Here is a 21,234-nt window from a genome sequence, read left to right as displayed (position 1 = left end):
GTTCATGAAAGCTACTTCAATTTTGTGGTCCAAAAATGGAATTTGAAATTGAAAATTCAGATCTCGCCGTACTTCCAGCAATTTCTATGTCTGTATATTTTTTATTTTTATCTCATTTATTTATATTATATAAAAAAATATATGTAAAATAAAAAAATCAATGTTTCCTTATGGTACAGTTGATTGTGCTGGACAAGGTTCCTCAAATTCAGTTGACTTGAAAGCGACTCTTATGAGAATTTTATTTTATTTTTTATTTTTGGAAAAAAAAATTTAAAAATCTGAACCAAGTGAATTTAAAATAGTGAGTGACACTCAATGATTTCAATCCCCTGTGTTGGTGAATAGTGAATACACAGCTGTCTACTTGTATTCTTAAGAAAATGAAAATATGCTTACATGGAAGTCCTCAAATTTGAATTTATTAAACCAATCATGTATTTATCCCATTCTTGGTCAAATCATCCTCTCATTGTCACGTGTCCCCTGGTCAAACCTCCAATTTTATTTTCAATCATCTAGTCCAAGTTTTAATTTCACATTTCGATCTTACATTAATCATCCACATGTCACTCCCTTCTCCTACAAATATACAATCTTAGCCATTCACATTTAATAAGAGTTTATATACTTTTTTAATTAAGAACTCATTGGAGGTTTTTTGGGATTAAAAGCACTTTCTAATGCTTTGTAATTTTTTTTTATATATATAAAAATAAAGTATTGGTTTGGATACACTCATACACTTTAATTTCCCCTTTTTTTTTTATATAATTTATATAATATATAAGAATTCTTAAAGACTTATATTTAAAAAATAATAATTTTAAAAATTGTTTAAAAACATTATGATATCAAAAAAAAATTTCTGCAGTGAAAATGTAATGGCTTTAAAATTTATTTTAAAAATTTGAGATATCAAAGAATTTTTATTACCTCAAATTTAAAAAATTTTAAAGGTGATTATTAAAAATATAAGATAAATCTATATTTTTGTAGAAGAGGTTATATTTTTATGTAAATTTGTTACTATTTTTTAATTTTAAAAATAAAAAATAGAAAGTGTATTCAAATTTGAAATAAATATTTTATAATTTTTTAAAAAAAAATACGAATAAATTATCTAGAATTTTTTAAAAATTACTTTTTATTCTTGAAAATTACATTTTGAAGAGAAGAGAATTATCTCACATAATCACTCGATGCATGATGCTCCAATTTTATTTTATTTTATTTTATATAAATAACACATCATAAAAAATACTAATAAAGTTTTTCTTTAAATATTCAAATATAAAATAATTTTCTTTAAAAGCTTTTTTAATAAAAACCCGTAAACAAAGCATTGCAAATAAGAGCGTTTTAAGTATAATTAAATCTCAAATGAACTCTATTAATTATGTTTTTAAATTTCAATTTCTTGCTTCAATTAAAACCGAAAACAAGAAATTGCCCTACACAAGGCATCAAGATCCAAAATCGAAACCAATCTAATATGAAAGCTTTTGTGCTTTAGGGTTCTTGGGTTTGGCTTTTTGCTCTCTATACAGGGGAGGAGGTTGCATATTTTGATGGAAAAAGATGAAGCCATATAATTGGTTTGTTAGAGACGTGAAGGAGGGAAGGAGCCCATTGTGATGGAGACAAAACCATTATCAATAAAGAGGTCCATAGTCTAATACATACAAGTACACCTTATGTTGCTTTTCCTCCATGTAATGTATATATACTTCAAGACAAACACACCACGCTCTCCCCCTTCTTGGTGGTTGAGGGGCTTCACCTACATAATATAATTCACTAACAAATTTATTTTGAATAATACACCATACGCTTCCTTGTACCCTACACAAAAGACTCCATCCCTTCACTGAATCATGGGCCACGCTTGATGGTTTTCAAGATTAAGTATACCAGAAAACACCATCCATATGTCACCCCATTTTTTTAAACCTCATATCATCACTAGGTCTTTAAAATTTCCCCATGATTTGCTCATCCCACCGACGTAGAAAAAAGTATTGCTAGTTCAAATAATATAAAGAAAATGTTATGACAGCTAATAAGTATGATATTGAAGTTGAAATCTAAAGTTTTTTTTCAAGTGTACGAGTATATCCCAACTGTTGAATAAAGTATCATTTGTGATCTAATTTGCTATTTGTTATTTTTTAGGATTCATTTCTTTAGGTGGTGTCTACACCTTGACCTACATTTTGATATCTTTGGATTCCCTTGATCAAACTAGTCTTCAAGGAGATTTATCTTTAGATTTAAACTCAAAATGTGGAGAGCTCTCATGGTAAAAGGTTATGCTTTTCTACTACTCCGACATATTATATGCTATTTTTATGATTTGTTTTCAAGTAGTGTTACTGATGCCATATACTACTTGCTAGAATTCACTTTTTTAGGCGGTGTTTGCACCCAGACTTGCTATTTGGCATCTTTGATTCCCTATATTAGACTAGTTTTTCAAGGGGTTTGTGTTTAAATTTAAAATCAAAATGTGGAGAGCTCTCCTCATAAAAGATCATACTTTTTTACTATTCAACCTATTGCAAATTATTTTTAAGATTTATCTTCAAGGAGTGTCGATGATCTAACTTATCATATACTATTTTTTAAGATTAATTTTTCAGGCGACGTCTATATCTCAACTTGCTAATTGGTATCCATGAATTCCCTTGATCGAACTAGTTTTTCAGAGGGTTTGTATTGAAATTTAAAATCGTACCTTTTACTCCTACATCAAATATAAAAAAAAATTGGGCTTACATATAAAGCAATGAAACCATTTTCAAAGTAAAAAGGAAAAAGGTTTTTCTTATTTAATGAAAGGAGGATTTCAGCATTTATTGAAAAATGGATTTTCTACACTGTAGGAAGACCCATGATATAGTTGAAATTAAAGTTTCCAAAAGGCTCACACATCACACATGGGTGGAAATGTCTTTGTGTGGTTGTTAAAGCAAGAGGAATAAGTATAACTCTTGAGAAGGTTGCTTGCCAACCTAATAATAGTATAATGGGGGGAACAGTGTGTGTGGCCCAATACTACAATTTAACAAATATGGAAACCTAGCCCCTACTCATAGTTTGACAAATCAGTTTAATTCTTCTTCATGCTTTATGGAGAACAGAAAAAATGGCCTACGCTTTTACTGAATAGCTTCAACAGCTGCTTACAGAAAAGCACTTATCTTAATGGAAAAAGAAAGGGACAGTTGAGCCACTTAAGTGCTTTTGTTCCCTAATCCTCATTGGAAGACCAAGACTCTGATTTGTACTGTTGAATGAGAAATTTATAGAGCCAAGTCCTTATTCGCCAATCAGAGAGCCAGGGCCATGATAAGCACTTCCACACAAAGACCTCAACAACCACTCACACACATGACCTCTATCGTTGACCATTATGGTGAATTGTCTGGCTTCCTAACCATGGCCTGCCATGACAAAAGTCTTGAGGGGGGGCTCACTGCCCATTCACCTAGGAAGCAGTACGTGTGTGTATGAGATTAGTAAATATATATATATATGTATGTGTATCTCCTTGAATAAATTGACAAATGTTCCCTGTTGGAATTTTTATGTGTGGAATTACATAATTAATTTAATAATGTCATAAATGAGTGTTATTTATTTTTACATTGTGGTCCATAATGGGATTGGACACATATTGTTACTTGATTTTTTATGGGCTCAACCTATTTCACTTGACTGGCCCATTAAGTCAAGTGGTGGTCCAAATAATGTGTGTGATATATATATATATATATATATATATATATATATATATATATATATAAAAGAATAAAAAGGGGGCTTTTTTCTGCGGGCTGGCTCCCTGCTCCTTCCTCCTTTGGCTGAAAGAGAGCACGCACTCTCATTTTGCACTGAATCTGAGTGTAGAAGGGAAGAGCTCATTGACCTGTAATTCTCGCACCATCAAGCACTGGAGGAGCTTCCTGAATACCAGAAAAGAGCAAGAAATGACCTTTCACGGAATTAACCAAGGTGAACGTTTTCGTTTTTGCCGTTCAATGCATGCTTAAATGTCAACATATGATCCTATGCTGTTTAAATTTTCTTCATTCCCATCACTGCGGACCACATCCTTTTCTAAAAACTTTGGCCCTCCCCCGTAATTGGGAATATGTTTGTATGGTTCCCACCCCCAATTCATTTTTGGGTGCCAAGGACTAGTAGTGGCAAGTACTAGTTGTGACAAACTTATCAATGTCCACCCATGTGATCTTCAAGCGTCCTAGTAAAGCTATAATCATTTATAATCACTTACTCTTTTTCTTGTAAATATCGTCTTTTGTAAGTATTGATCCCAATGACTTTAAAATATATCTATATAATTAAGAGAAATCCATCATATCATTTTCTCTAGGTATCGATCTTGATGACTTTAAAATACATCTGCATAATTAAGAGAAATCCACTATATCGCCTTCTCCAAGTATCAATTTTGATAACTTTAAAATACAATTACATAGTTTAAAAAAATCCACTATATATATAATGTAAAAAAAAAAAATTCAACTTCATCAATTATGAGATATCATAATCACTCTCTATGCATACAAGACATCCTTGTCCTATCCCATAAAATTAGAAGTTCGGCAAACAAATTCTCAAATGGTCTCATATTAAGGTTATAAAGTGACTCTTATACCATTTGTGACAACCTTCAAACGTTTATCCATCAAGGTTATAGATTAACTCATATTATTTGTAATGATTCGTTCATTTTTATTTAAATATAAATTTAGACTTCTCTTAATCATGTAGACATGTTTTAAAGTCGTGAAAGCCCATTTGGGTCAAGAACAGACAATATCTACATGAGTGGTTGGGTGTGAGTTGTTACAAACTTGTATCAAAGTCGATCTTTAATCCCAATGTGTAGTTTGTTTGGCCCCATAGGGAGTATTTGTCTATTTGATCTTACAATCTCATAAGACACAACGAGGACGTTGTGTTTATATGGGGAGTGTTTGTAATGTCTTATATCGAATAGAGTAGAAAGTTCATGACGAAATATGAACTCCTTTTAATCATGTAAACGCGTTTTAAAGTCATAAAGACTCATTTATGTTCAAAGTGAACAATATGTACACGCGTGATTGAGTGTGAGTTGTTACACAATGGGTACTAATCTATATATCCAGAATGTTGTTCAAACACGGCATTGAAGTGCAGTATGAACCCCACATCAAACATTAATCACATTGACATGGTGATGGAACAGTGTTGTCCACAATGGGCATGCCCTCATGACCATTCTCCCTTTTGATTTCAACATCAACTACTGGTCCAAACAACACTCATGCCTCTTCTCTATGCCTAACGTGGGCAATTAATGGAGAGGGCCACTTCTCCATCCTTTTTAACTTGTGTCCTCTTGGCTCTAGCTGATTGGAAAACACCATTTTTCCCTTTTTGTGCCTTTTTTAAAAAAAAAGAAAAAAAGAAAAAAAAATTGAATGTAACTTCTTTTTTATCTTCCTGGGCATCATATGCTCTGTGGTGCTTTGTATCGGGGAACGCGTGGCATGGTGTCCTCTCCATTGATAGAACTCCTCACTGGGGACCAATCCACAAGCTATGAAAATCAACTTATCTACTCTTGCGCCTACCATTTGGTGATAAGGAAAATAATGCCTTGGAAATGTTCTTCAAGTGTAGTGATTGGAAGGAAAGAAAAACGAAAGACATTTCTAGAAAATGGGCTGCATTGGCAGCCCTTCACCCAGAATACCAATCATACTGGACTCTTCAACAAATAGAACTGGGATGTAGCTTTATTTTAAATCATCTTCATCTTTTTTAAAACATGAAATTTAACCTTATTGTTAAAAAAAAAGAAACCCTTCAATAATTTTTTTATCAAACGTTTTTTAGCCAAAAATATCAAAACCAGAGTATATGTACGGTTTTTAATATATAAATGTTATCTTTTCAAATATGAGTATTATCCTATCCCTTTTAATCAAATATCTTTTAAATATTCATATACATGGAACTAGGCTTGGTCTTGACATCCAAAGAAAAGTTGATACAATCGACTTCTCGTCCTTATAAACAAATATGTTGTTTTAAAGTCATGTGGCCATCAAACCATAAAAACTAAGATTTATTATAGTTGATTTTAAGTTAAATTATCATTATATTATTGACTTAAAACTTATAATAATAATCAATTTCATTCTCTTTCTATTTCCTTATATTATCATAATTAACATTTTAATAGAATTCCTTTTACGTTTCTTTTTTTTCTTGTTTGATTCTTCTATTGCTTGCATTCATTTTTTTTTTCAAAAATTCAGTAAATAAGTGACACATGGTCTTAGGTTTGAATCATATCATTGATGATTCCTTAAATTTACTTGGTGTTAATTGTTGTGAGATGATTAATATCCCAAAGTTTAGCTCCGCACAGAGAGTACTTGACCATTAAAAAAAATAAAAAATCAATGAATATGTACATATAAAATTGGTTTGGGCTTGGCGGGTTTGGGTTGGGTAGAACCTCCAATTGGATTAGGCAAATGAGTTTTATGTCCGATTGATCTTTTGCCCATCCAAACCAACCGATGGAGACAGAAGGGAGAAGATGACGCTAGATTGAGGGTTACAAATCTGCCCTTTCCTTTGATGAACCATATTATGATTCATAACATTCCGCAGTGGGTCGAATATCACCCCACAAGCTGCTCTTATTCACAGATGGAAATCGAGATGTTATCACAAAAAACAAGAAATTTCTCCCTCAAATCTGCTAAATTCCGCGCTAGACGAACCACCAAGCAAAACGACCAGGCAGTTGAAGAAATCTCAACAATTCTCAAACACCCCAACTGGAATTTCTCATGGGGTCCTTAGACATAACCAAGAAACTCAACCCAGATGTGATGCTATCCCTTTTCTACCATAACCAGGCGAGTGACCCCAAGCACCTTCTCAGTTTCTTCTGCTGGTCCCATTCTCAAATGGGCACCCCTCAAAGCTTGAATTCCTTGGCAATTCTAGCTGTTCTTCTTTGTCATTTTGCCTAGTTTGGTGCGCTGTCATTCCGTGTGTTGGAAGGTTTATGGTGGAATGAGAGAGGCTAAGATAATCCCTGATGTTTATACTTGCTCCAGTTTAATCAGATCTCTCTGTAAGGTTGGGAAAGTTGGGGAGGCCAGAAGGTTGGGTTCTCTTTGAAATGGGGCTGAAGGGGTATAGTCCTGGTGCGGTAACATGTAATCTGGTTATTGGAAGTTTATGCAGATTTGGGTGTGTTGATGAAGCCTTTGAGCTAAAGAAGATGATGGCTGAGAAGGGGTTGGTCCCAGATAGCTATAGTTATACCATCCTTGTTGATGAGCTTTGCAAACAGAAGAGATTAAAAGAGGCGGCATTGGCAGAGATGTTAAGCTTGGGTTTAACTCCTGGCCCCTGTCATCTACACTGCTTTGATTTCTGGGTTCATGAAACAAGGTGAAGTAGAAGAGGCTCTTAGAATCAGGGATGACATGGTTGGTCATGGAATTTGGGTAAATCATGTTACATACAATGCACTTGTTGGTGGACTATGCAAGGTCTGTAAAACAGACAAGGCAAAAGATCTCTTGAGGGAGATGATTGAAATGGGCATAAAACTTGACGCCTGGACATATAATTCATTGATTCAGGGTTATTATCGAGAGCATAATACGGTTGAGATGAAGAAAAGGAACATGACACCCACAGTGTTCACTTGCATTGTGATAATCAATGGGCTGTGCCTTTGTGGAGCTCTCGAACGAGCTAAGGATATTTTGGAGATCATGGTTGGAGAGGGTTTGAAACCAAATACTATTACCTATACTCTTCTTAAAGTAACGCCTGTCAAGGTAGAGTTGAAGAATCAGAAACAATTTTAAAGGAAATTCATCCATGATGTGAATGCTGGTGCTATGAAGTTTTTTGAGTGACGCTGATGAAGCTTCAGGAAAAGCGAACACAGAATTTCTTGACTAGGAGCAACAAGATTAGTTGCCAGTTTCTTTGTCTGTCAGTCAGTATACTCAACTACTCTCAATCTTTGAGTGGCTACCGTTATTGTATTCATTTTATTGATGCTTTCTCTAAATTTACATAGATTCATCTCTTGTGAAAAGTTCAAAAAACATAGGTTGAGTTACAACTTGGCTTAAAACCAAGTCAATTCGGACTAACTTGAGAGGTGAATACTGAATACCATGCTTTCATGGGAACACAGGATCAAAATGGTTAGCAAATACGGGAAGATGGTGGTTCCTGGCCTTATCTCTAATGGCAAAAGGGCAGCATGGGGTTGGGGATGCGATAGAGTTGAGCTGTGATATTATACACTGTAACCTCCTAAGAATCCTCATAGGAACAAAAATCAAATCAAAAAGTTGGGGAAAGGATGAACACAGATACAGCACCTTGCTTCATGGAGTCCTGAAGAATGGAGCCTTCCATGGATATGTACGCTTTCAAGGTCCATGGTGAAAAGGGGTGCATGACTCAGTTAATCTGCCTGCATGAGGATTTACTTATAGGAGACAAGGAATTGGCTGCAATTTTCTGAAATATAATACAAGGCTCTTGCATCGTCTTCAAAATGCAGATATTGTTGGCCTTTCCAGTGATCCTTGTTCAGAATGTCATCTGTTTGTTTGCTTTAAGAGTGCTAGGACCTCGCTGTCATCAATGGTTGATTCAGCTACGAGCCGAAGAGGGGTTTTACCTTCCTTGTCTACAGCTTGTGGATCAGCTCCCCTACAACCAGATTAGTAACCACTTAGATCCTTTTTACAGCGGTCAGAGAATTGAAGTAAATCAAACATCATATGAGGGATCCTATGATCTACAGTGTCAAGTGAACAAATTTAAGATCCACAATCTACAAATTAATGTTCCGTCCCTTTATTCTGAAAGGAGATTGTGAACAAAGGTGGTTGTTTTAGTCATGATACCGAATTTTGGTATAACCAAATTACAATTACGCAACTCTCCTCATGATAGCACACACCTAGATGTATGTGGAGTAGGAGGATCTAGTAATCTAATGACCCCTCAGTGACTGATGAAATATACTCCAGTTGAGTCTACCAAAGCCTAAATAATTTCTTACAAAAATCTGGAAGTATGCATTCCACATGAAATGTGAAGGAACAAAAAAGCAAATATATAAGAAAAAAACCATCTCTGGTACTAAATTCCAGAAGAAAAAAGGGGTGAAAAATCACCTTTTCAGCAGTATTTTTGCAATTGCAGTTCTCCCTCTGATGATGCAATGATGCAGAGGGGTCTGACCCATAGAATCAGAAGCATTTATGTCTGCTCCATACTGTAGAAGTAGCTCCACCATACCAATGTCTGCAGCTTGGCATGCAAGGTGAAGTAGCGAACAACCATCATGACACCCCTCCATGGACTGATCTTCGGTTGTACTGGGTTTGTCTGAAGAGCTTGAGGACGCCTTACCCAAAGAACTATCTACTAAGAAATCAAATTTATTATCGACGCTGACCTGCTCTTGCAACTTCATTACTTCAGCTAGAGTTAAGAACGTGTTAGATGATGCTTTCCCATGGATAGCATTGACATCAACTTCAGAACTGACAATATTGCGGTAAACTGCTTTCGTGTCATTATAACGCACACTTCTGCACATTTTTTGTGCAATTGAATGAAGATGCTGACTGTCCTTTATCTTGCGAACAAAACGTTTTTCTGCATACTGAAATAAGGGGAAAACATCTCTTCAAGGTCCCAAATGGCAAACCTATTTATCAGAAGTGAATTTCCTACCAAGTAATGCATTTCTCGAGAGAGCTTTACAACTAAACTATATAAGGATTAACATAGTAACCAGTTCATCATATAATAATAGTTAGATGCATATACAAAATTGTAATCCTCATGTACTGATTCGCAACTGTATACTCGACTTCAGGGTTCAGGATTTAAAGTCAAGGAAAGAAGGAAAAGATAAAAAGCCAAAGGAAGAGCCAAAAAGAACTGCAGTATGAGAAGCCTGATGGTACCTGTCAGTAAATTGCATATCATGGAATCAGGGAAGAGACCATGTTCACAACCTCCAGGGTGTTTTGGGCATTTATTTTAATCCACATTGATCCTAACCATTGCAGGGCATAGATCAGCAGTAGATTCGAGAAGATTATTGTGTTGTATCCTGTTTTCTTTCTGCCGCAAGCATGGTGGAATCAGTGTGATCAGTGACCGTACTTCCAAGTTTGAAGGAAACACATAAAACTTGTCTGATTCTCTCTTCCAATTCTCTTTTTCTTTCCTTTTGCCCATGGTCATTTTTCTCACAACAAGAGGAGCATCCATGACAATTGGAGTTGGGGGTCAACTACAATCCCTTTGATACACGATTTTCTCAATATTCGCCCTCGATTTGGTGCGCATATCTCAGATTCTTACACATGATCAACTTGCCAAAGATAAAATGAATCATGAACTAGAAGCTCCCTTTGTCGAAAATGTTGGTAAGTTGATCTTTGGTTTTTGCATGGGTGCAAAACAATCCAAAAAACATTTTGCTTTGATGGATCTGCATAATTTGCTTTTGTCTACCATGATGTACTAGATTCTAAGTGACACTGATGTCAGCACCAGTCACCCGAATATTGTCTCTGGCTAATATTAATATAGATCCTCCCAAATTATAGAAATCATGACTGCTTTTAGAAGCTTAGAATGGGGCCTTCAAGACTCAATTTGACTCCCCTGCTCGAAAGTCAAAGTAAAGGGAAGGGGCTTTCTTTATCCAGGCTAGGGGAGTTCCATCAGAGCCCCCTTGCCCAACATGCATGTGATTAGGACTTACTCTAATAAGCCATGATAAAAAATAACAAAAGAGCCCTTCTAGATAGGTTGGCTGTGAAGAGTAAACACACATGCATACAAAAATATTCTTATAACAAAAATATGTGGAACTTTAGTTGTGGTAGCTAAATCCCAATTTTAAAAGAAGGGACCCTACATATATCTAAAAAAGAGTCTTGCCAGATGGGAACATTTGAATAAACAAGGTAATTTCCCTCCCATTCTTTCCTTTTTCTTTTTTACTGGGGATAAACATGTGAACTCTCAAATCTCTCTCCACTGACCTGGTTCTGTCCATATTCTTTGGTCGTTCCATCCTTAACAACTCATGTTTAGGAGGGACTTGCGCAGGGTGATGTTGCAGTAGGACACCTTATCCAAAACCCACCTGTTGCCATCCCTATTTCTAGGCAAATTTTTTGGTGAACACTCTTAAATGCAACCTCCAATAGGTGCATACATACGCTATCTTCATCCACTGGTGGTATATGCAACACTATGTCAAATTGCAAGCAATAAATGAGACTTCCTACATGTCCCTAATGTCTTTAACATAACGTAGAGAGCCCTTGTTGACCTCACTGCCCAAAAAATTGATGATTTTGTTCAATGGTTTTGCCTAATGTTTTACAACCCAGCGTATCCGTCTCCTTTGGAGAAATATTCATTTAGCTTCCACATCTAATCCTTGGCAGCGTTTCCATTTATATAGAGAATTAATCTTAGCAGCTAAATTTATATCTAGTCTTGTTACCACTCTGAATAGGAAAGAAATTTATTTTTTGAGAGGACTACCAAAGGAGGTGAGAGAGAATGTTCTAAAGTATGCCTCTGGTTTCAATAAATTTTTACTTACCAAATAAATGAAAGAAAGAAAGAAATAATTTAGAAAATAATATCTTGTAAGCTTGTTGCATCAGTTCAATTTGCAAGAGGAAAATTTAAGGGGATATACCAAAAGGGAGAAACAGAATTACTTAGATCAATACCTTTGCATGAATGAAAATCTCCTTTACTGAAATAGGATCATCATGACCAGGTTTGCTCATAAGCGACAGCTTGGATTTATCAGATGTCGGGGAACTACATCACAAGAACTAAAAAATAATTAGCCTAGAAACAAATACACTTTCAATCATATCCAGTAAACTGTTACTTACTCCACAGGCGTATCATCAGGATTCAACAAGTCCTCCCAGATTGAATTTGCGTAGTTATTACCCAGTGCCAGGAACAATGTCAGAACAGAAGGTTCCCACACTTTTACATCAAGTACCAGTGATCTAACCTGCATCCAAGATCAACAATGAGAGCTGCATGAATGATTAAACAGAAGCACAGAGCATAATAGCAGTAACATAGTAATAATCGTCAGTAACAATCATAACAAACATACTTTCTTAATGAAATCCTTCTCTGGATTTCTTTAATTTTGATGTGTTCTTATTTTTAAAATGAGAATCTCCATGAGGTTTAAACCTCAAGCATATGAGGTCCTAATGCCTGTTCTTGTTCTTTTATCTTAAAACACCCAAGTGGATCAATCTTACAAATGAAAAGAGCTAAGGTGCCCAATTCAAACCTAGATAACTTACCTTTGATATATGCACACCAAGATTACGGTGAATGCCAGAGCATTCGATGCAGATAAGAACACCCAGATTTAAGGATGCCCAATCAGGTTCAGGTGCACCACAATCAGCACATTTGTCATTCCCACGTACTCTTCTCAACACATCAATTGGCTTCTCATTTTTTCCACTGCATTTTCGCTGTTGCAGACTTCTAGATGCACGCGCATAGTTTCCAGAAGTAAGATTCTTAGACGCATGCTCTTCAATTACAGTCTGATCCAAATGAGATGAACTTCCTGGTGAACAACTTTGGTTAGCAGGCTGTTGATCGCTGCTTCCAGTTGAAGAACCAGAGAGACGCTGACATAGAATTGGGTTCAATCATCACAACAAATATATGAATCAATGGCAACATACAAATGTAGACTTTCTTAGTATTTACCCTTTCAAGTGCGTCGGAACTCAACAAAGAAGCTATTACTCCAGTTATCTTTTCAACCCAGTCCATTTGATCCAGTGCATTCTCTGCCTGCATTCAAGTGTTAATATAAAGTTGAGAGAATCTGCTCTAGGTACTGACATAATCCCCAGCATTAGTACTGGACAAGTATTTGGGCTGATAATGCTGAGCTTCATATAAGTATAGTCTAAAAACATGAATGAAAACCCAAATTTATATTTTTGATCTAACCTTTGATTTTGTACCTGCAAAGTATAGTTCTTTGTTGGTGAAATGATCCTGAAGCAGAACCTCAAATCTGACTGATCTGCATCAAGCTTTATTGTTGCTGTCAGTAAGTTCACAGTGTGCTGTGTGACAGATTTCTCATCATGTACACCACCATGGTAATGAGAAGATAGCCAGCGACTCAGCAGCCCAGAACCAGGCTCATTGGAATGTTGACTCCCACCTGCCTGAGATAATATGCTCAACACTTACTAAGCAGTGGTTGGTGACAAGAAAAAGAATGCATTTTAAGCTCACAATATTACAAAATGTCTTCCAGATAATGACTTACAAATGACCTGTTCCATTGTTTGCGATAGTAGTACAACATGCCTCGGCTATCAAGAACAAAGAACCTTCTCTTCCAGTCACCCCTCAAATTTGAGGAACGTTTTGAAAGATATCCTTGTCGAATGGTTTGAACCTGCACTAGTGCTGTCTTAGCTACATATATTTAAATTAATACTGCTTAAAAAAGAATGAGGGATGCTAGAAAGGAAGAAATTTAGATTCCTAGAGTCACTAGAAAGGAAAGGTGGTCATCTCAACCATTACCTTTCCCTTTGCAGCAGATTGCATAACTGCTTCTATCTCTTTATGCGATTTTCTATTGAAAGGTTGCATACCAACATCATTGGGAGAAGCATAAGATCCATTTAGAGCCAGTTTACTTTTGTAATCAATTTGCCTTATGTAGTCTTGCATTTTTTCAATAAGAGATGCTTGCTCATAGTTGGAACTTTCCCTTGACTGTTGTGCATAACCCAAGACCTGTAACACAACAACAGACCTGATGGCTGCTTGGATTCTACATATGGAGAAAGCATTTGCAGTATTTGAAGTACTAATGTAGAAAAAACTTATCACATTAGTTAAAGTTTCTTGAACAACATACTTTAGGGGCTGGGTTTAGATGCAAGATGGGAATTTATTTTTCAGGAAGTCTCCAGTGAATCTATATGATGAGGATGCTTGAATAAGCAGTTAAGGGGGATTTGTTTTGAGCTTTCCAATAGGCTCCCAAAGGACATTCCATTCCTAGTTTGGTTGAAGACAATACTTTAATCTTTTGATATGCTCCTCTATCTAGCTGCTTTATTGGAAATGTTTTCAGTTCGTTTCCTGGCTCAACTTAGCATTGCTAAAGAGTGTTGCAAATGTCAATAAGGGCTTGACTCGAAGATACTCTCTTTCCTAAGGATTTAGGTTGTTGGGCCTGGAGGTTTTACAGCTACATAGTTAGGTCTTCTATTGCGGTAGTTGTTTGTCAAATCATTTATGTGATAATGTTTTTGTAGGGGAGGAGACACCCTGGAAGATGCAAGAACAAGCTTCTTCAGAGGATACTCCAATAAAATGTAATTTAGCAGATCTTCCAAATTAAATTTTATGAGCCAACAGGCTGAAGAAGAAATTAAGAGATTTACATAGGGATAAAAAGAGAGTGAGCCTGATGAAATTTAACTGATTTTTTCTCCTCCTAGAGAGGGGGTGTGGCATCCATCAAATTATTTTCTGTAGTCTGTTTTGAAATCCTGTAACTTGAAGCACAGTATTATCATCACAAAACATGGAACACTTTGGATAGAATAATTCTTTGGGAAAGGAACCAATCAGCATGCTTCAGATTTCAAATGCATCTCATTCTAGGTGGTTCCTGGTTTCAACAATCAATAGTAAAAACTGAATATAGGCCCACCCAGTTGGTGGATAATGTTCAGATGCTCATCCTAGGGTTTTATTAGCAGTGCAGTAGGGGGTCCTAAGCCATTTACAGATAATGTCAACATTTAGATGATTACGATAAGTTACAAGCTTCAAGTACTTGTCATTGGTTTCTTAAATACAGAAGAAACTTGGCAAGATGTGGATTCCCAACCAGGGAGTGAAGTTTGTATGAGGTTTTCCCAGTCTTGATGGTCCACATGCCTCTTCTAAACTCTCTTTCTTTGTGGGCACAGCAATTCTGGAGAGGAGTCCTTAAGGTGGATTGGCTTAGTCTTAAAAGTGTATCAGATGTTGCTTAGCTGAAGATTCAGAAAAACATCTTCTCATGCATTTGTTGTCTGCTTTGGAAATGTGGCCCTTGTTTGTTCATGGTTGGGGTATGAAATGTTGGTTATAGCTCTTTGTGAGAGGACCTAGGAAACTGAACCTTATTTACTGCCAGACTAAAATAAGAGTGACACTGACAAACCTGGTTAATATAAGGCTCCATCTGATTCAATAGCTCATATCCCTGCATCAAGAAAAAAATCAGGAGCAGCATAATCCAGTATGGTAAGCTGGAAATTTTATGAGTTATTATTATATTATATACCTGTCTGAAGAAACGAAGATGTGCAGCCATTGTTACACTGACAGCCTCCAAAAACTCAAACCTCTTTTTTGCCTCGACATTAGAGATAGCACTGACCTGGAAGGAAACGTGTGCCAAATTTTGAAAGCCTAACTGTTACATTATTGCTTTTTATCTGAATTGATATATCCTCATGGTATTAACTTACCAGATTGAACCGGGCTTGCTCAAATATGGACCTTGCATTGTGAAGTTCCTGGAACGTCTCTCTACCAAATTAGAATTTAAAAAATACCCACAACACATTCTCTAATCAATTTATCCACCAGAATAAACACCAGTTCAAGTTAGAGCATAACTACTATAGGATATACCTCCTCTGTGGCTTGAGCTATATCCATTCTAGTACTTTTCCTTAATGATAGAAATTTCTCACGTGCCTGCAGCAAAGAACAGCCATTGACATTCCATGTCACTATCACGAGGATACTTTTTAAAACTTCAGATAACATTAAATTCATTTTGTAATTTTCTGGACACAAGTGGGTTAGAAATCAAGCCATTCTATTCCTTAATGCAAAAGAATACAGAGAGAGATTTGGATCAGAAATGTGTCTATCTTTCTTACTCTCCTTTCATTCTGATGAGTGACCAATGTGAAAGTGTCTATCAAAATGTTGAATCTGTTGGCATATCCAATAGTCAGGAGTATATATGGATACTTAATCAACATATTGTTGAGATCCTTAACATTAAGGAGATGTTAACATATGTTCTGACAAATCAAATCAACTAGTATCCCCAGTAACACTTTCTTTTTCTAATTTCATGTACTATGCAACATATGCTGTATTCCTTCCCTCAAATTGATTTTTTAGAATTTGTTGGGACACGATATAACATATGATGGCAAAAAAACATAGATAGTTATGCTAGGCTACATAGGTTTTGGATAATGCAACAGTTTGTTGAAGCTTTACTGAAAGATGAATGTGTAAGTACAAGTACTAAACAATGGATAGGGAAACTTTGAGGTGACGTTATTCTCAATATGGAAGAATGAAACATTATGAGATGTAAAAGTTAAATTTTGAATCTCACCTGGTCATACATAGGGATAGCCTTGTCAAAACGTTTTCGGGCTTCCTACACCAACAGAAGATTCCTTTCAGCAGAAAAATGGAAGTTACTCATATATGAAAAATAAAACAAAACAGAAACATATAAATGGGTGGGAAATGTAAGTAAAATATCCACCATTCAATGTCAATTTTGAAAATCAAGAAATGGTGAAAAATGATGAAAGCAAAACAAATAGAAACAAATTCAACCTATGGTATTGTGGTTTCAAAATGTAAACTAGAAGCAAAGTTCCAGTATCAGATATTGTTTCTAAAAACACTTCATGCTCTGCAACACTAGCAAGACAGCTAGACAAAATTTGTTAGCAATACACAGTACCTTGACATCATGCAGATCAACATCAACAAAGTGTAGCAACCTATCAGTTAGAACGTGCTCTACCTGATAAAACCAATTAGATAAAGTCAGCAGAGGAAACCAGTTACAAGCCCTAATGCAACAGAAAACCCAAACATATCACTTAAGCAGCAATGTGCATATGTCATTGTGCAGTGAAACTACTGAAATAAAATATCATACAATTGCCAAATGGACTTAGCATTTTTAAGGAGAGAAATATTTACAACATGAACAAAATGGTTCACATCAAAAGGCTGTACTTTGATGCAGGATACCCAACAATATAGAAACATAGGTACAGCATTATGGTTGCAACAGTAAGAGAATTTTCACCTCTGCCCGAAGGGTTTCCTTGTATGTCCCAATTTCTCTCAAAGCACCTGTGAATTTTTTGACAACAGAGTCTGAGAAACAAAGATAAATTTTATCTATATTGACACAAAACAAACATGTTGGACTATTTATTATATTATATTGGAGGATTTCTCTTAAATGAGGATGCAAAAGCCAAATTGAGAAGGAGCAACTACAACTTTAAGAGCTCCTCAAAGCTCATGAACCAACCATAACATGCCAAGACCAAGCCAAAATCCACAAGCTCACTTGCTTAAGGAAGCTAGCTCAAGCAACAAAAGCATGATTCAGTTAGGCTCAGCTCAATTTGTCATCCTAATTTATCATATTTTTTATGCTTCTAATTTATTTTGTGGGAATTATTCTTGTAAATTGTAATGCCCTTGAAAACCAACAAACTAAACACTCCTATCAATACTCACTGGAAACCAAATATTTTGAATTCAAGACCCTTTGGAAGCTGAATAAGATGCTGATCAAATGAGATGAGCCCAACCGAGCTCAATTTTTTCACTAAGCTGCACTCAAGTTCCATCCGAACTCGAATATTCATTTGAGCGTCAGCTAGCTATTCTGCTAGGCTACACTTTGTTCATTGACTCCCTCTAATGAAAAATACTATTACCATGTTCTTGCGTACACAAATATATGGGGATATACATTTCATATGGAAAATTGAGCCAAAGTATCCAGATCAATATAAGGTATTCCCTTCTGGTGGTTTTCTTCCTCAATTATACGTCAAAACTGAAATGGTGAAGAATTGTATAGTTAATATCATAAGCCACTGTTTCAAATACAGGGGTATGTGCAATTATAAAAGCAGAAAGGTCAACCAGATCCCACTGAAAAAAGCCTTTCACCTTTCTAATAGTACCTGCCATAATGGCACGAGAAAGAATAAAATAAATCAATAAAGAAAAGGAAAGACAAAATAAATCCATCTCTAACACCCTGGTATCATGGACAATCTCATTAAGTGAATAAAAATTCCATTGGATTTCTCTAAATTATGATTCTTCAAAATAAATATAAATTTCAACTGCAAATTTTGATTAGAGGAAAAGAAGCCAAAAGGTTTACCCCCAAAAGCAACACTAAGAGGATCATTATGGCAGCCTCCAAAGGCTTCAAGGGCGTTTGCAAAAGCAACATCTCCATTGTATCCCTCTCCAAGTCCTTCTCTGAGAATTGAAGAAAGTTCAGCATATAAAATCTTTCAAACAAAACTAGGCAAATGAAAACACTCCAATTGATTTTGGTCAGTGGAAGGGTCAGGAGTGTGAGTTGACTCCTTATAGTTTATGTTGAAATATTCTAACATTTTCCAATGATTATACAAACCAAAAAAAAAAAAAAACAATCACTACTTCTATCCATTTTTTCTCTCATCCTACTGATGGAAAATGGAAAGATGAATATTTTGGGTAATGTTGAATTTTGAAACCCAACTGCCTAGAATGTGTACTCACTGTGTCATCTGTCTTTCATCCATTTTATTTGATGGGCAAGGCAAACTAGATTACATAAAATGACATGATCAAAGGAGGTACAAAAAACCACACAAAAGAAAGAGCATTACTCGATACACCATAAAAGAGACTTCCAATGAATACGAAAAAGTGGAAGATGATCCAAGACAGTGCTTAGCCAATAGGCACCCTCAAACACACGGGAACAGAACTAATTTCATGATATTCCTTCCATGCATCTATTTCCTTACAGGCAACTCAAGAATTAGCAACAAAACACATGGCTTCCAATACCTATGATCCATATCTGTCCAAGATTTAAAAGGCCAATGGAAGATAAGATCAAGTGTCAATTTTGGATTTCCTATATAAGAGCTGTGATAGATCCACCATATGAAACTTGTCCAAGAAGAAAGAATACACATGCATGCACAGATTCAAAAGGAGTTTAAAACATTTTCAAATTCCAAACAAATTTAATATATATGGTAAAGCAGTTATACAATATGCCACTCTTGAATCGAGCTTTGATCATTCCATCTAAAAACCAATTAGTATCCAATGAAGGTAGGTCAAACATTTTATGACAGTCAACATTCTATCTTTATTTGCCTGTTTTAAGAGTCATCATTTGGGCGATCCAGTCCAGTTTTAACCATTTCATCTGAAAACAAACTAGTATTCAATAAAGGTTGGTCAAACATTTTATGACATTCGAAATCACACCCTATGGTCCTATTCTAAGAGTCATTGTTTGGATGACCCATCCCGGACTTAAAAGGCATTTTTGCACCCCCAACAGCCACTAAATTCCCATAAATGTCCACTTCATAACTTTGGAGATTATGCTGGAAAGATAAGGCCACAAAAACTTGAGCCACCTGACATTGGTCTACATTCAGAGATTTAAGCCCATTAGTTGACTACAAAAGCATAAAAATCTGAAGACTCTAGTTGAAGAGTTCAATCCCCATATCACTTATCATGCCAGAAGCTAATTCTCTCACCACTACCGGTTGAAAAATCAAACAACAATGTAGATCAAAATAATAACTCCCCCTACGTGATCCCCTGAATTATTTCCCCAACAATTCTTGATATTCAAAACCCCATTGTCCATTGCTCAAACTTTCTTCCCATCCATCACAAGACACTCAACCTTATTGAAAAACCCCTTTCTCTTATAATCATTAGAATTACAACAAACCCATACAAAAAAATATATATATCAAGGAAGTTTAACAAAAAGGAAAAAAAAAAGGGTGGGGAGGAATTAAGAAAAAGATGGAAAAGGTAAAAATGGAGACATACGCGTACTTTCGGCAGCCTTTGTAGAACTTCATTGTTCTTTCCTTCAATGACTCAGCATTCTCCTCCAAGCACTCAATCTGTTTCAACCCCACAAGAATACATATCAATAAACCAACATGGCCTTCAACCTAAAACACCAAACATTAATATTATCAACGCTACTTGGTTGCGAAGCATGGGAGAATCGTCAAGTTTGGCCAGCTGCATTTTTTGCTTTCTTCCTGAACACAATATGGTGTCGGGTAAATTCTCTCTCCCTGTTTTTTTCCTTGTGTTCAATCAAATCTCATCTCCGCCAACTTGTGAATTTTCCGTACGTCAAAATGGAATGATCCATTCGTGGTACTTTTTCTTTTTCCTTTTTTCTTTCATTTAATTTTTTTAATATAATTTTGTGTTGGTTTGTTCCGGAATTGAAGGCGGAAATGGCTGTAAACGACTGTAGTGGAGGTGTTCAGCGATTTTTCTTGTCTGTCGTTAGAATTACAATTTTTGTTTCCACTTCCTTCGCTAGAAAAGGATTTCGCAGATGTTTTAATTTTAGAGTGTAAAAGTAGCTTGAGCCATCTTGGTTGCCGCCAACTGTTTGGCCCGTGGGAAAATGTAGCAGACGGAGGGAAAAAATATATTTTTATATTTTTTTTTGAAAAAAATTCATTTTAATTATTTTTGCGCATCTAACAATTAAAAAATATATAAGTTTTTAATTAATTTTATTTATATATAAAATGGATGAAAATAAAATTAAATCAAAGAGGAATATATATTTTTCCTTTCTTTTTTCTTTAAGGAAAATGAACAGAGACATCATTTAACACACTCTCTCTCTCTCTCTACCTAATTAGTGTCTTTTCTTTATTTTTAAAATCATTTTTTATATCTTTTTGTTTCATGATATTCTCCAAAAACTAAACACATTAACGTACAAAATTATTATATCCTAAATATGAAAATTGAGAAAATATTAAGTTAAAAATAAATAAAATGACTGTATCAACATAAGTATCATTTTTTATTTATTTTTTTGTTAAAAAAAACATATCATTTTAATAAAATAATTTATGACTAGAGAAAAAAATTAATATAAGATCTTGGAAGGGGGCTATTTTAAATTTAGAGAAGAAATATACCATTCCACAACAGCTTCAATCC

General features: G+C 35.4%; 1 protein-coding gene across 1 annotated transcript; it reads right to left on the bottom strand.

Moving 5' to 3' along the window:
- Positions 1-6,657: 6,657 nt before the first annotated feature.
- On the bottom strand, positions 6,658-20,605 carry LOC100254173 (ADP-ribosylation factor GTPase-activating protein AGD3). Its single transcript, XM_010665494.3, has 19 exons — positions 20,245-20,605; positions 20,083-20,159; positions 18,383-18,483; positions 17,279-17,325; positions 16,925-16,987; positions 16,565-16,609; positions 15,838-15,903; positions 15,672-15,719; positions 15,485-15,580; positions 15,362-15,403; positions 13,720-13,935; positions 13,457-13,588; positions 13,143-13,352; positions 12,880-12,966; positions 12,459-12,797; positions 12,024-12,151; positions 11,853-11,946; positions 9,255-9,748; positions 6,658-8,784 (listed from the first exon to the last, which is right to left on the bottom strand). Exons 1-19 carry the CDS (start codon positions 20,287-20,289, stop codon positions 8,670-8,672), a joined length of 2,445 nt encoding a protein of 814 aa, XP_010663796.1. The 5' UTR covers positions 20,290-20,605; the 3' UTR covers positions 6,658-8,669.
- Positions 20,606-21,234: the final 629 nt, after the last annotated feature.

The sequence above is a fragment of the Vitis vinifera genome, chromosome 17 (assembly GCF_030704535.1).
Source record: "Vitis vinifera cultivar Pinot Noir 40024 chromosome 17, ASM3070453v1".
Taxonomy (NCBI): domain Eukaryota; kingdom Viridiplantae; phylum Streptophyta; class Magnoliopsida; order Vitales; family Vitaceae; genus Vitis; species Vitis vinifera.
This window is presented reverse-complemented; position numbering and strand designations above follow the sequence as displayed.

Excerpts from the sequence above, each read along its gene's own strand:
- LOC100254173 (XM_010665494.3), bottom strand. The coding sequence starts at position 20,289 with ATGCAGCTGGCCAAACTTGACGATTCTCCCATGCTTCGCAACCAA. Across the intron at positions 16,610-16,924 it reads TTGATCTGCATGATGTCAAG|GAAGCCCGAAAACGTTTTGA; the intron begins GTACTGTGTATT and ends CTGTTGGTGTAG. Across the intron at positions 12,152-12,458 it reads TTGGTGTGCATATATCAAAG|GTTAGATCACTGGTACTTGA; the intron begins GTAAGTTATCTA and ends TCTTGGATGCAG.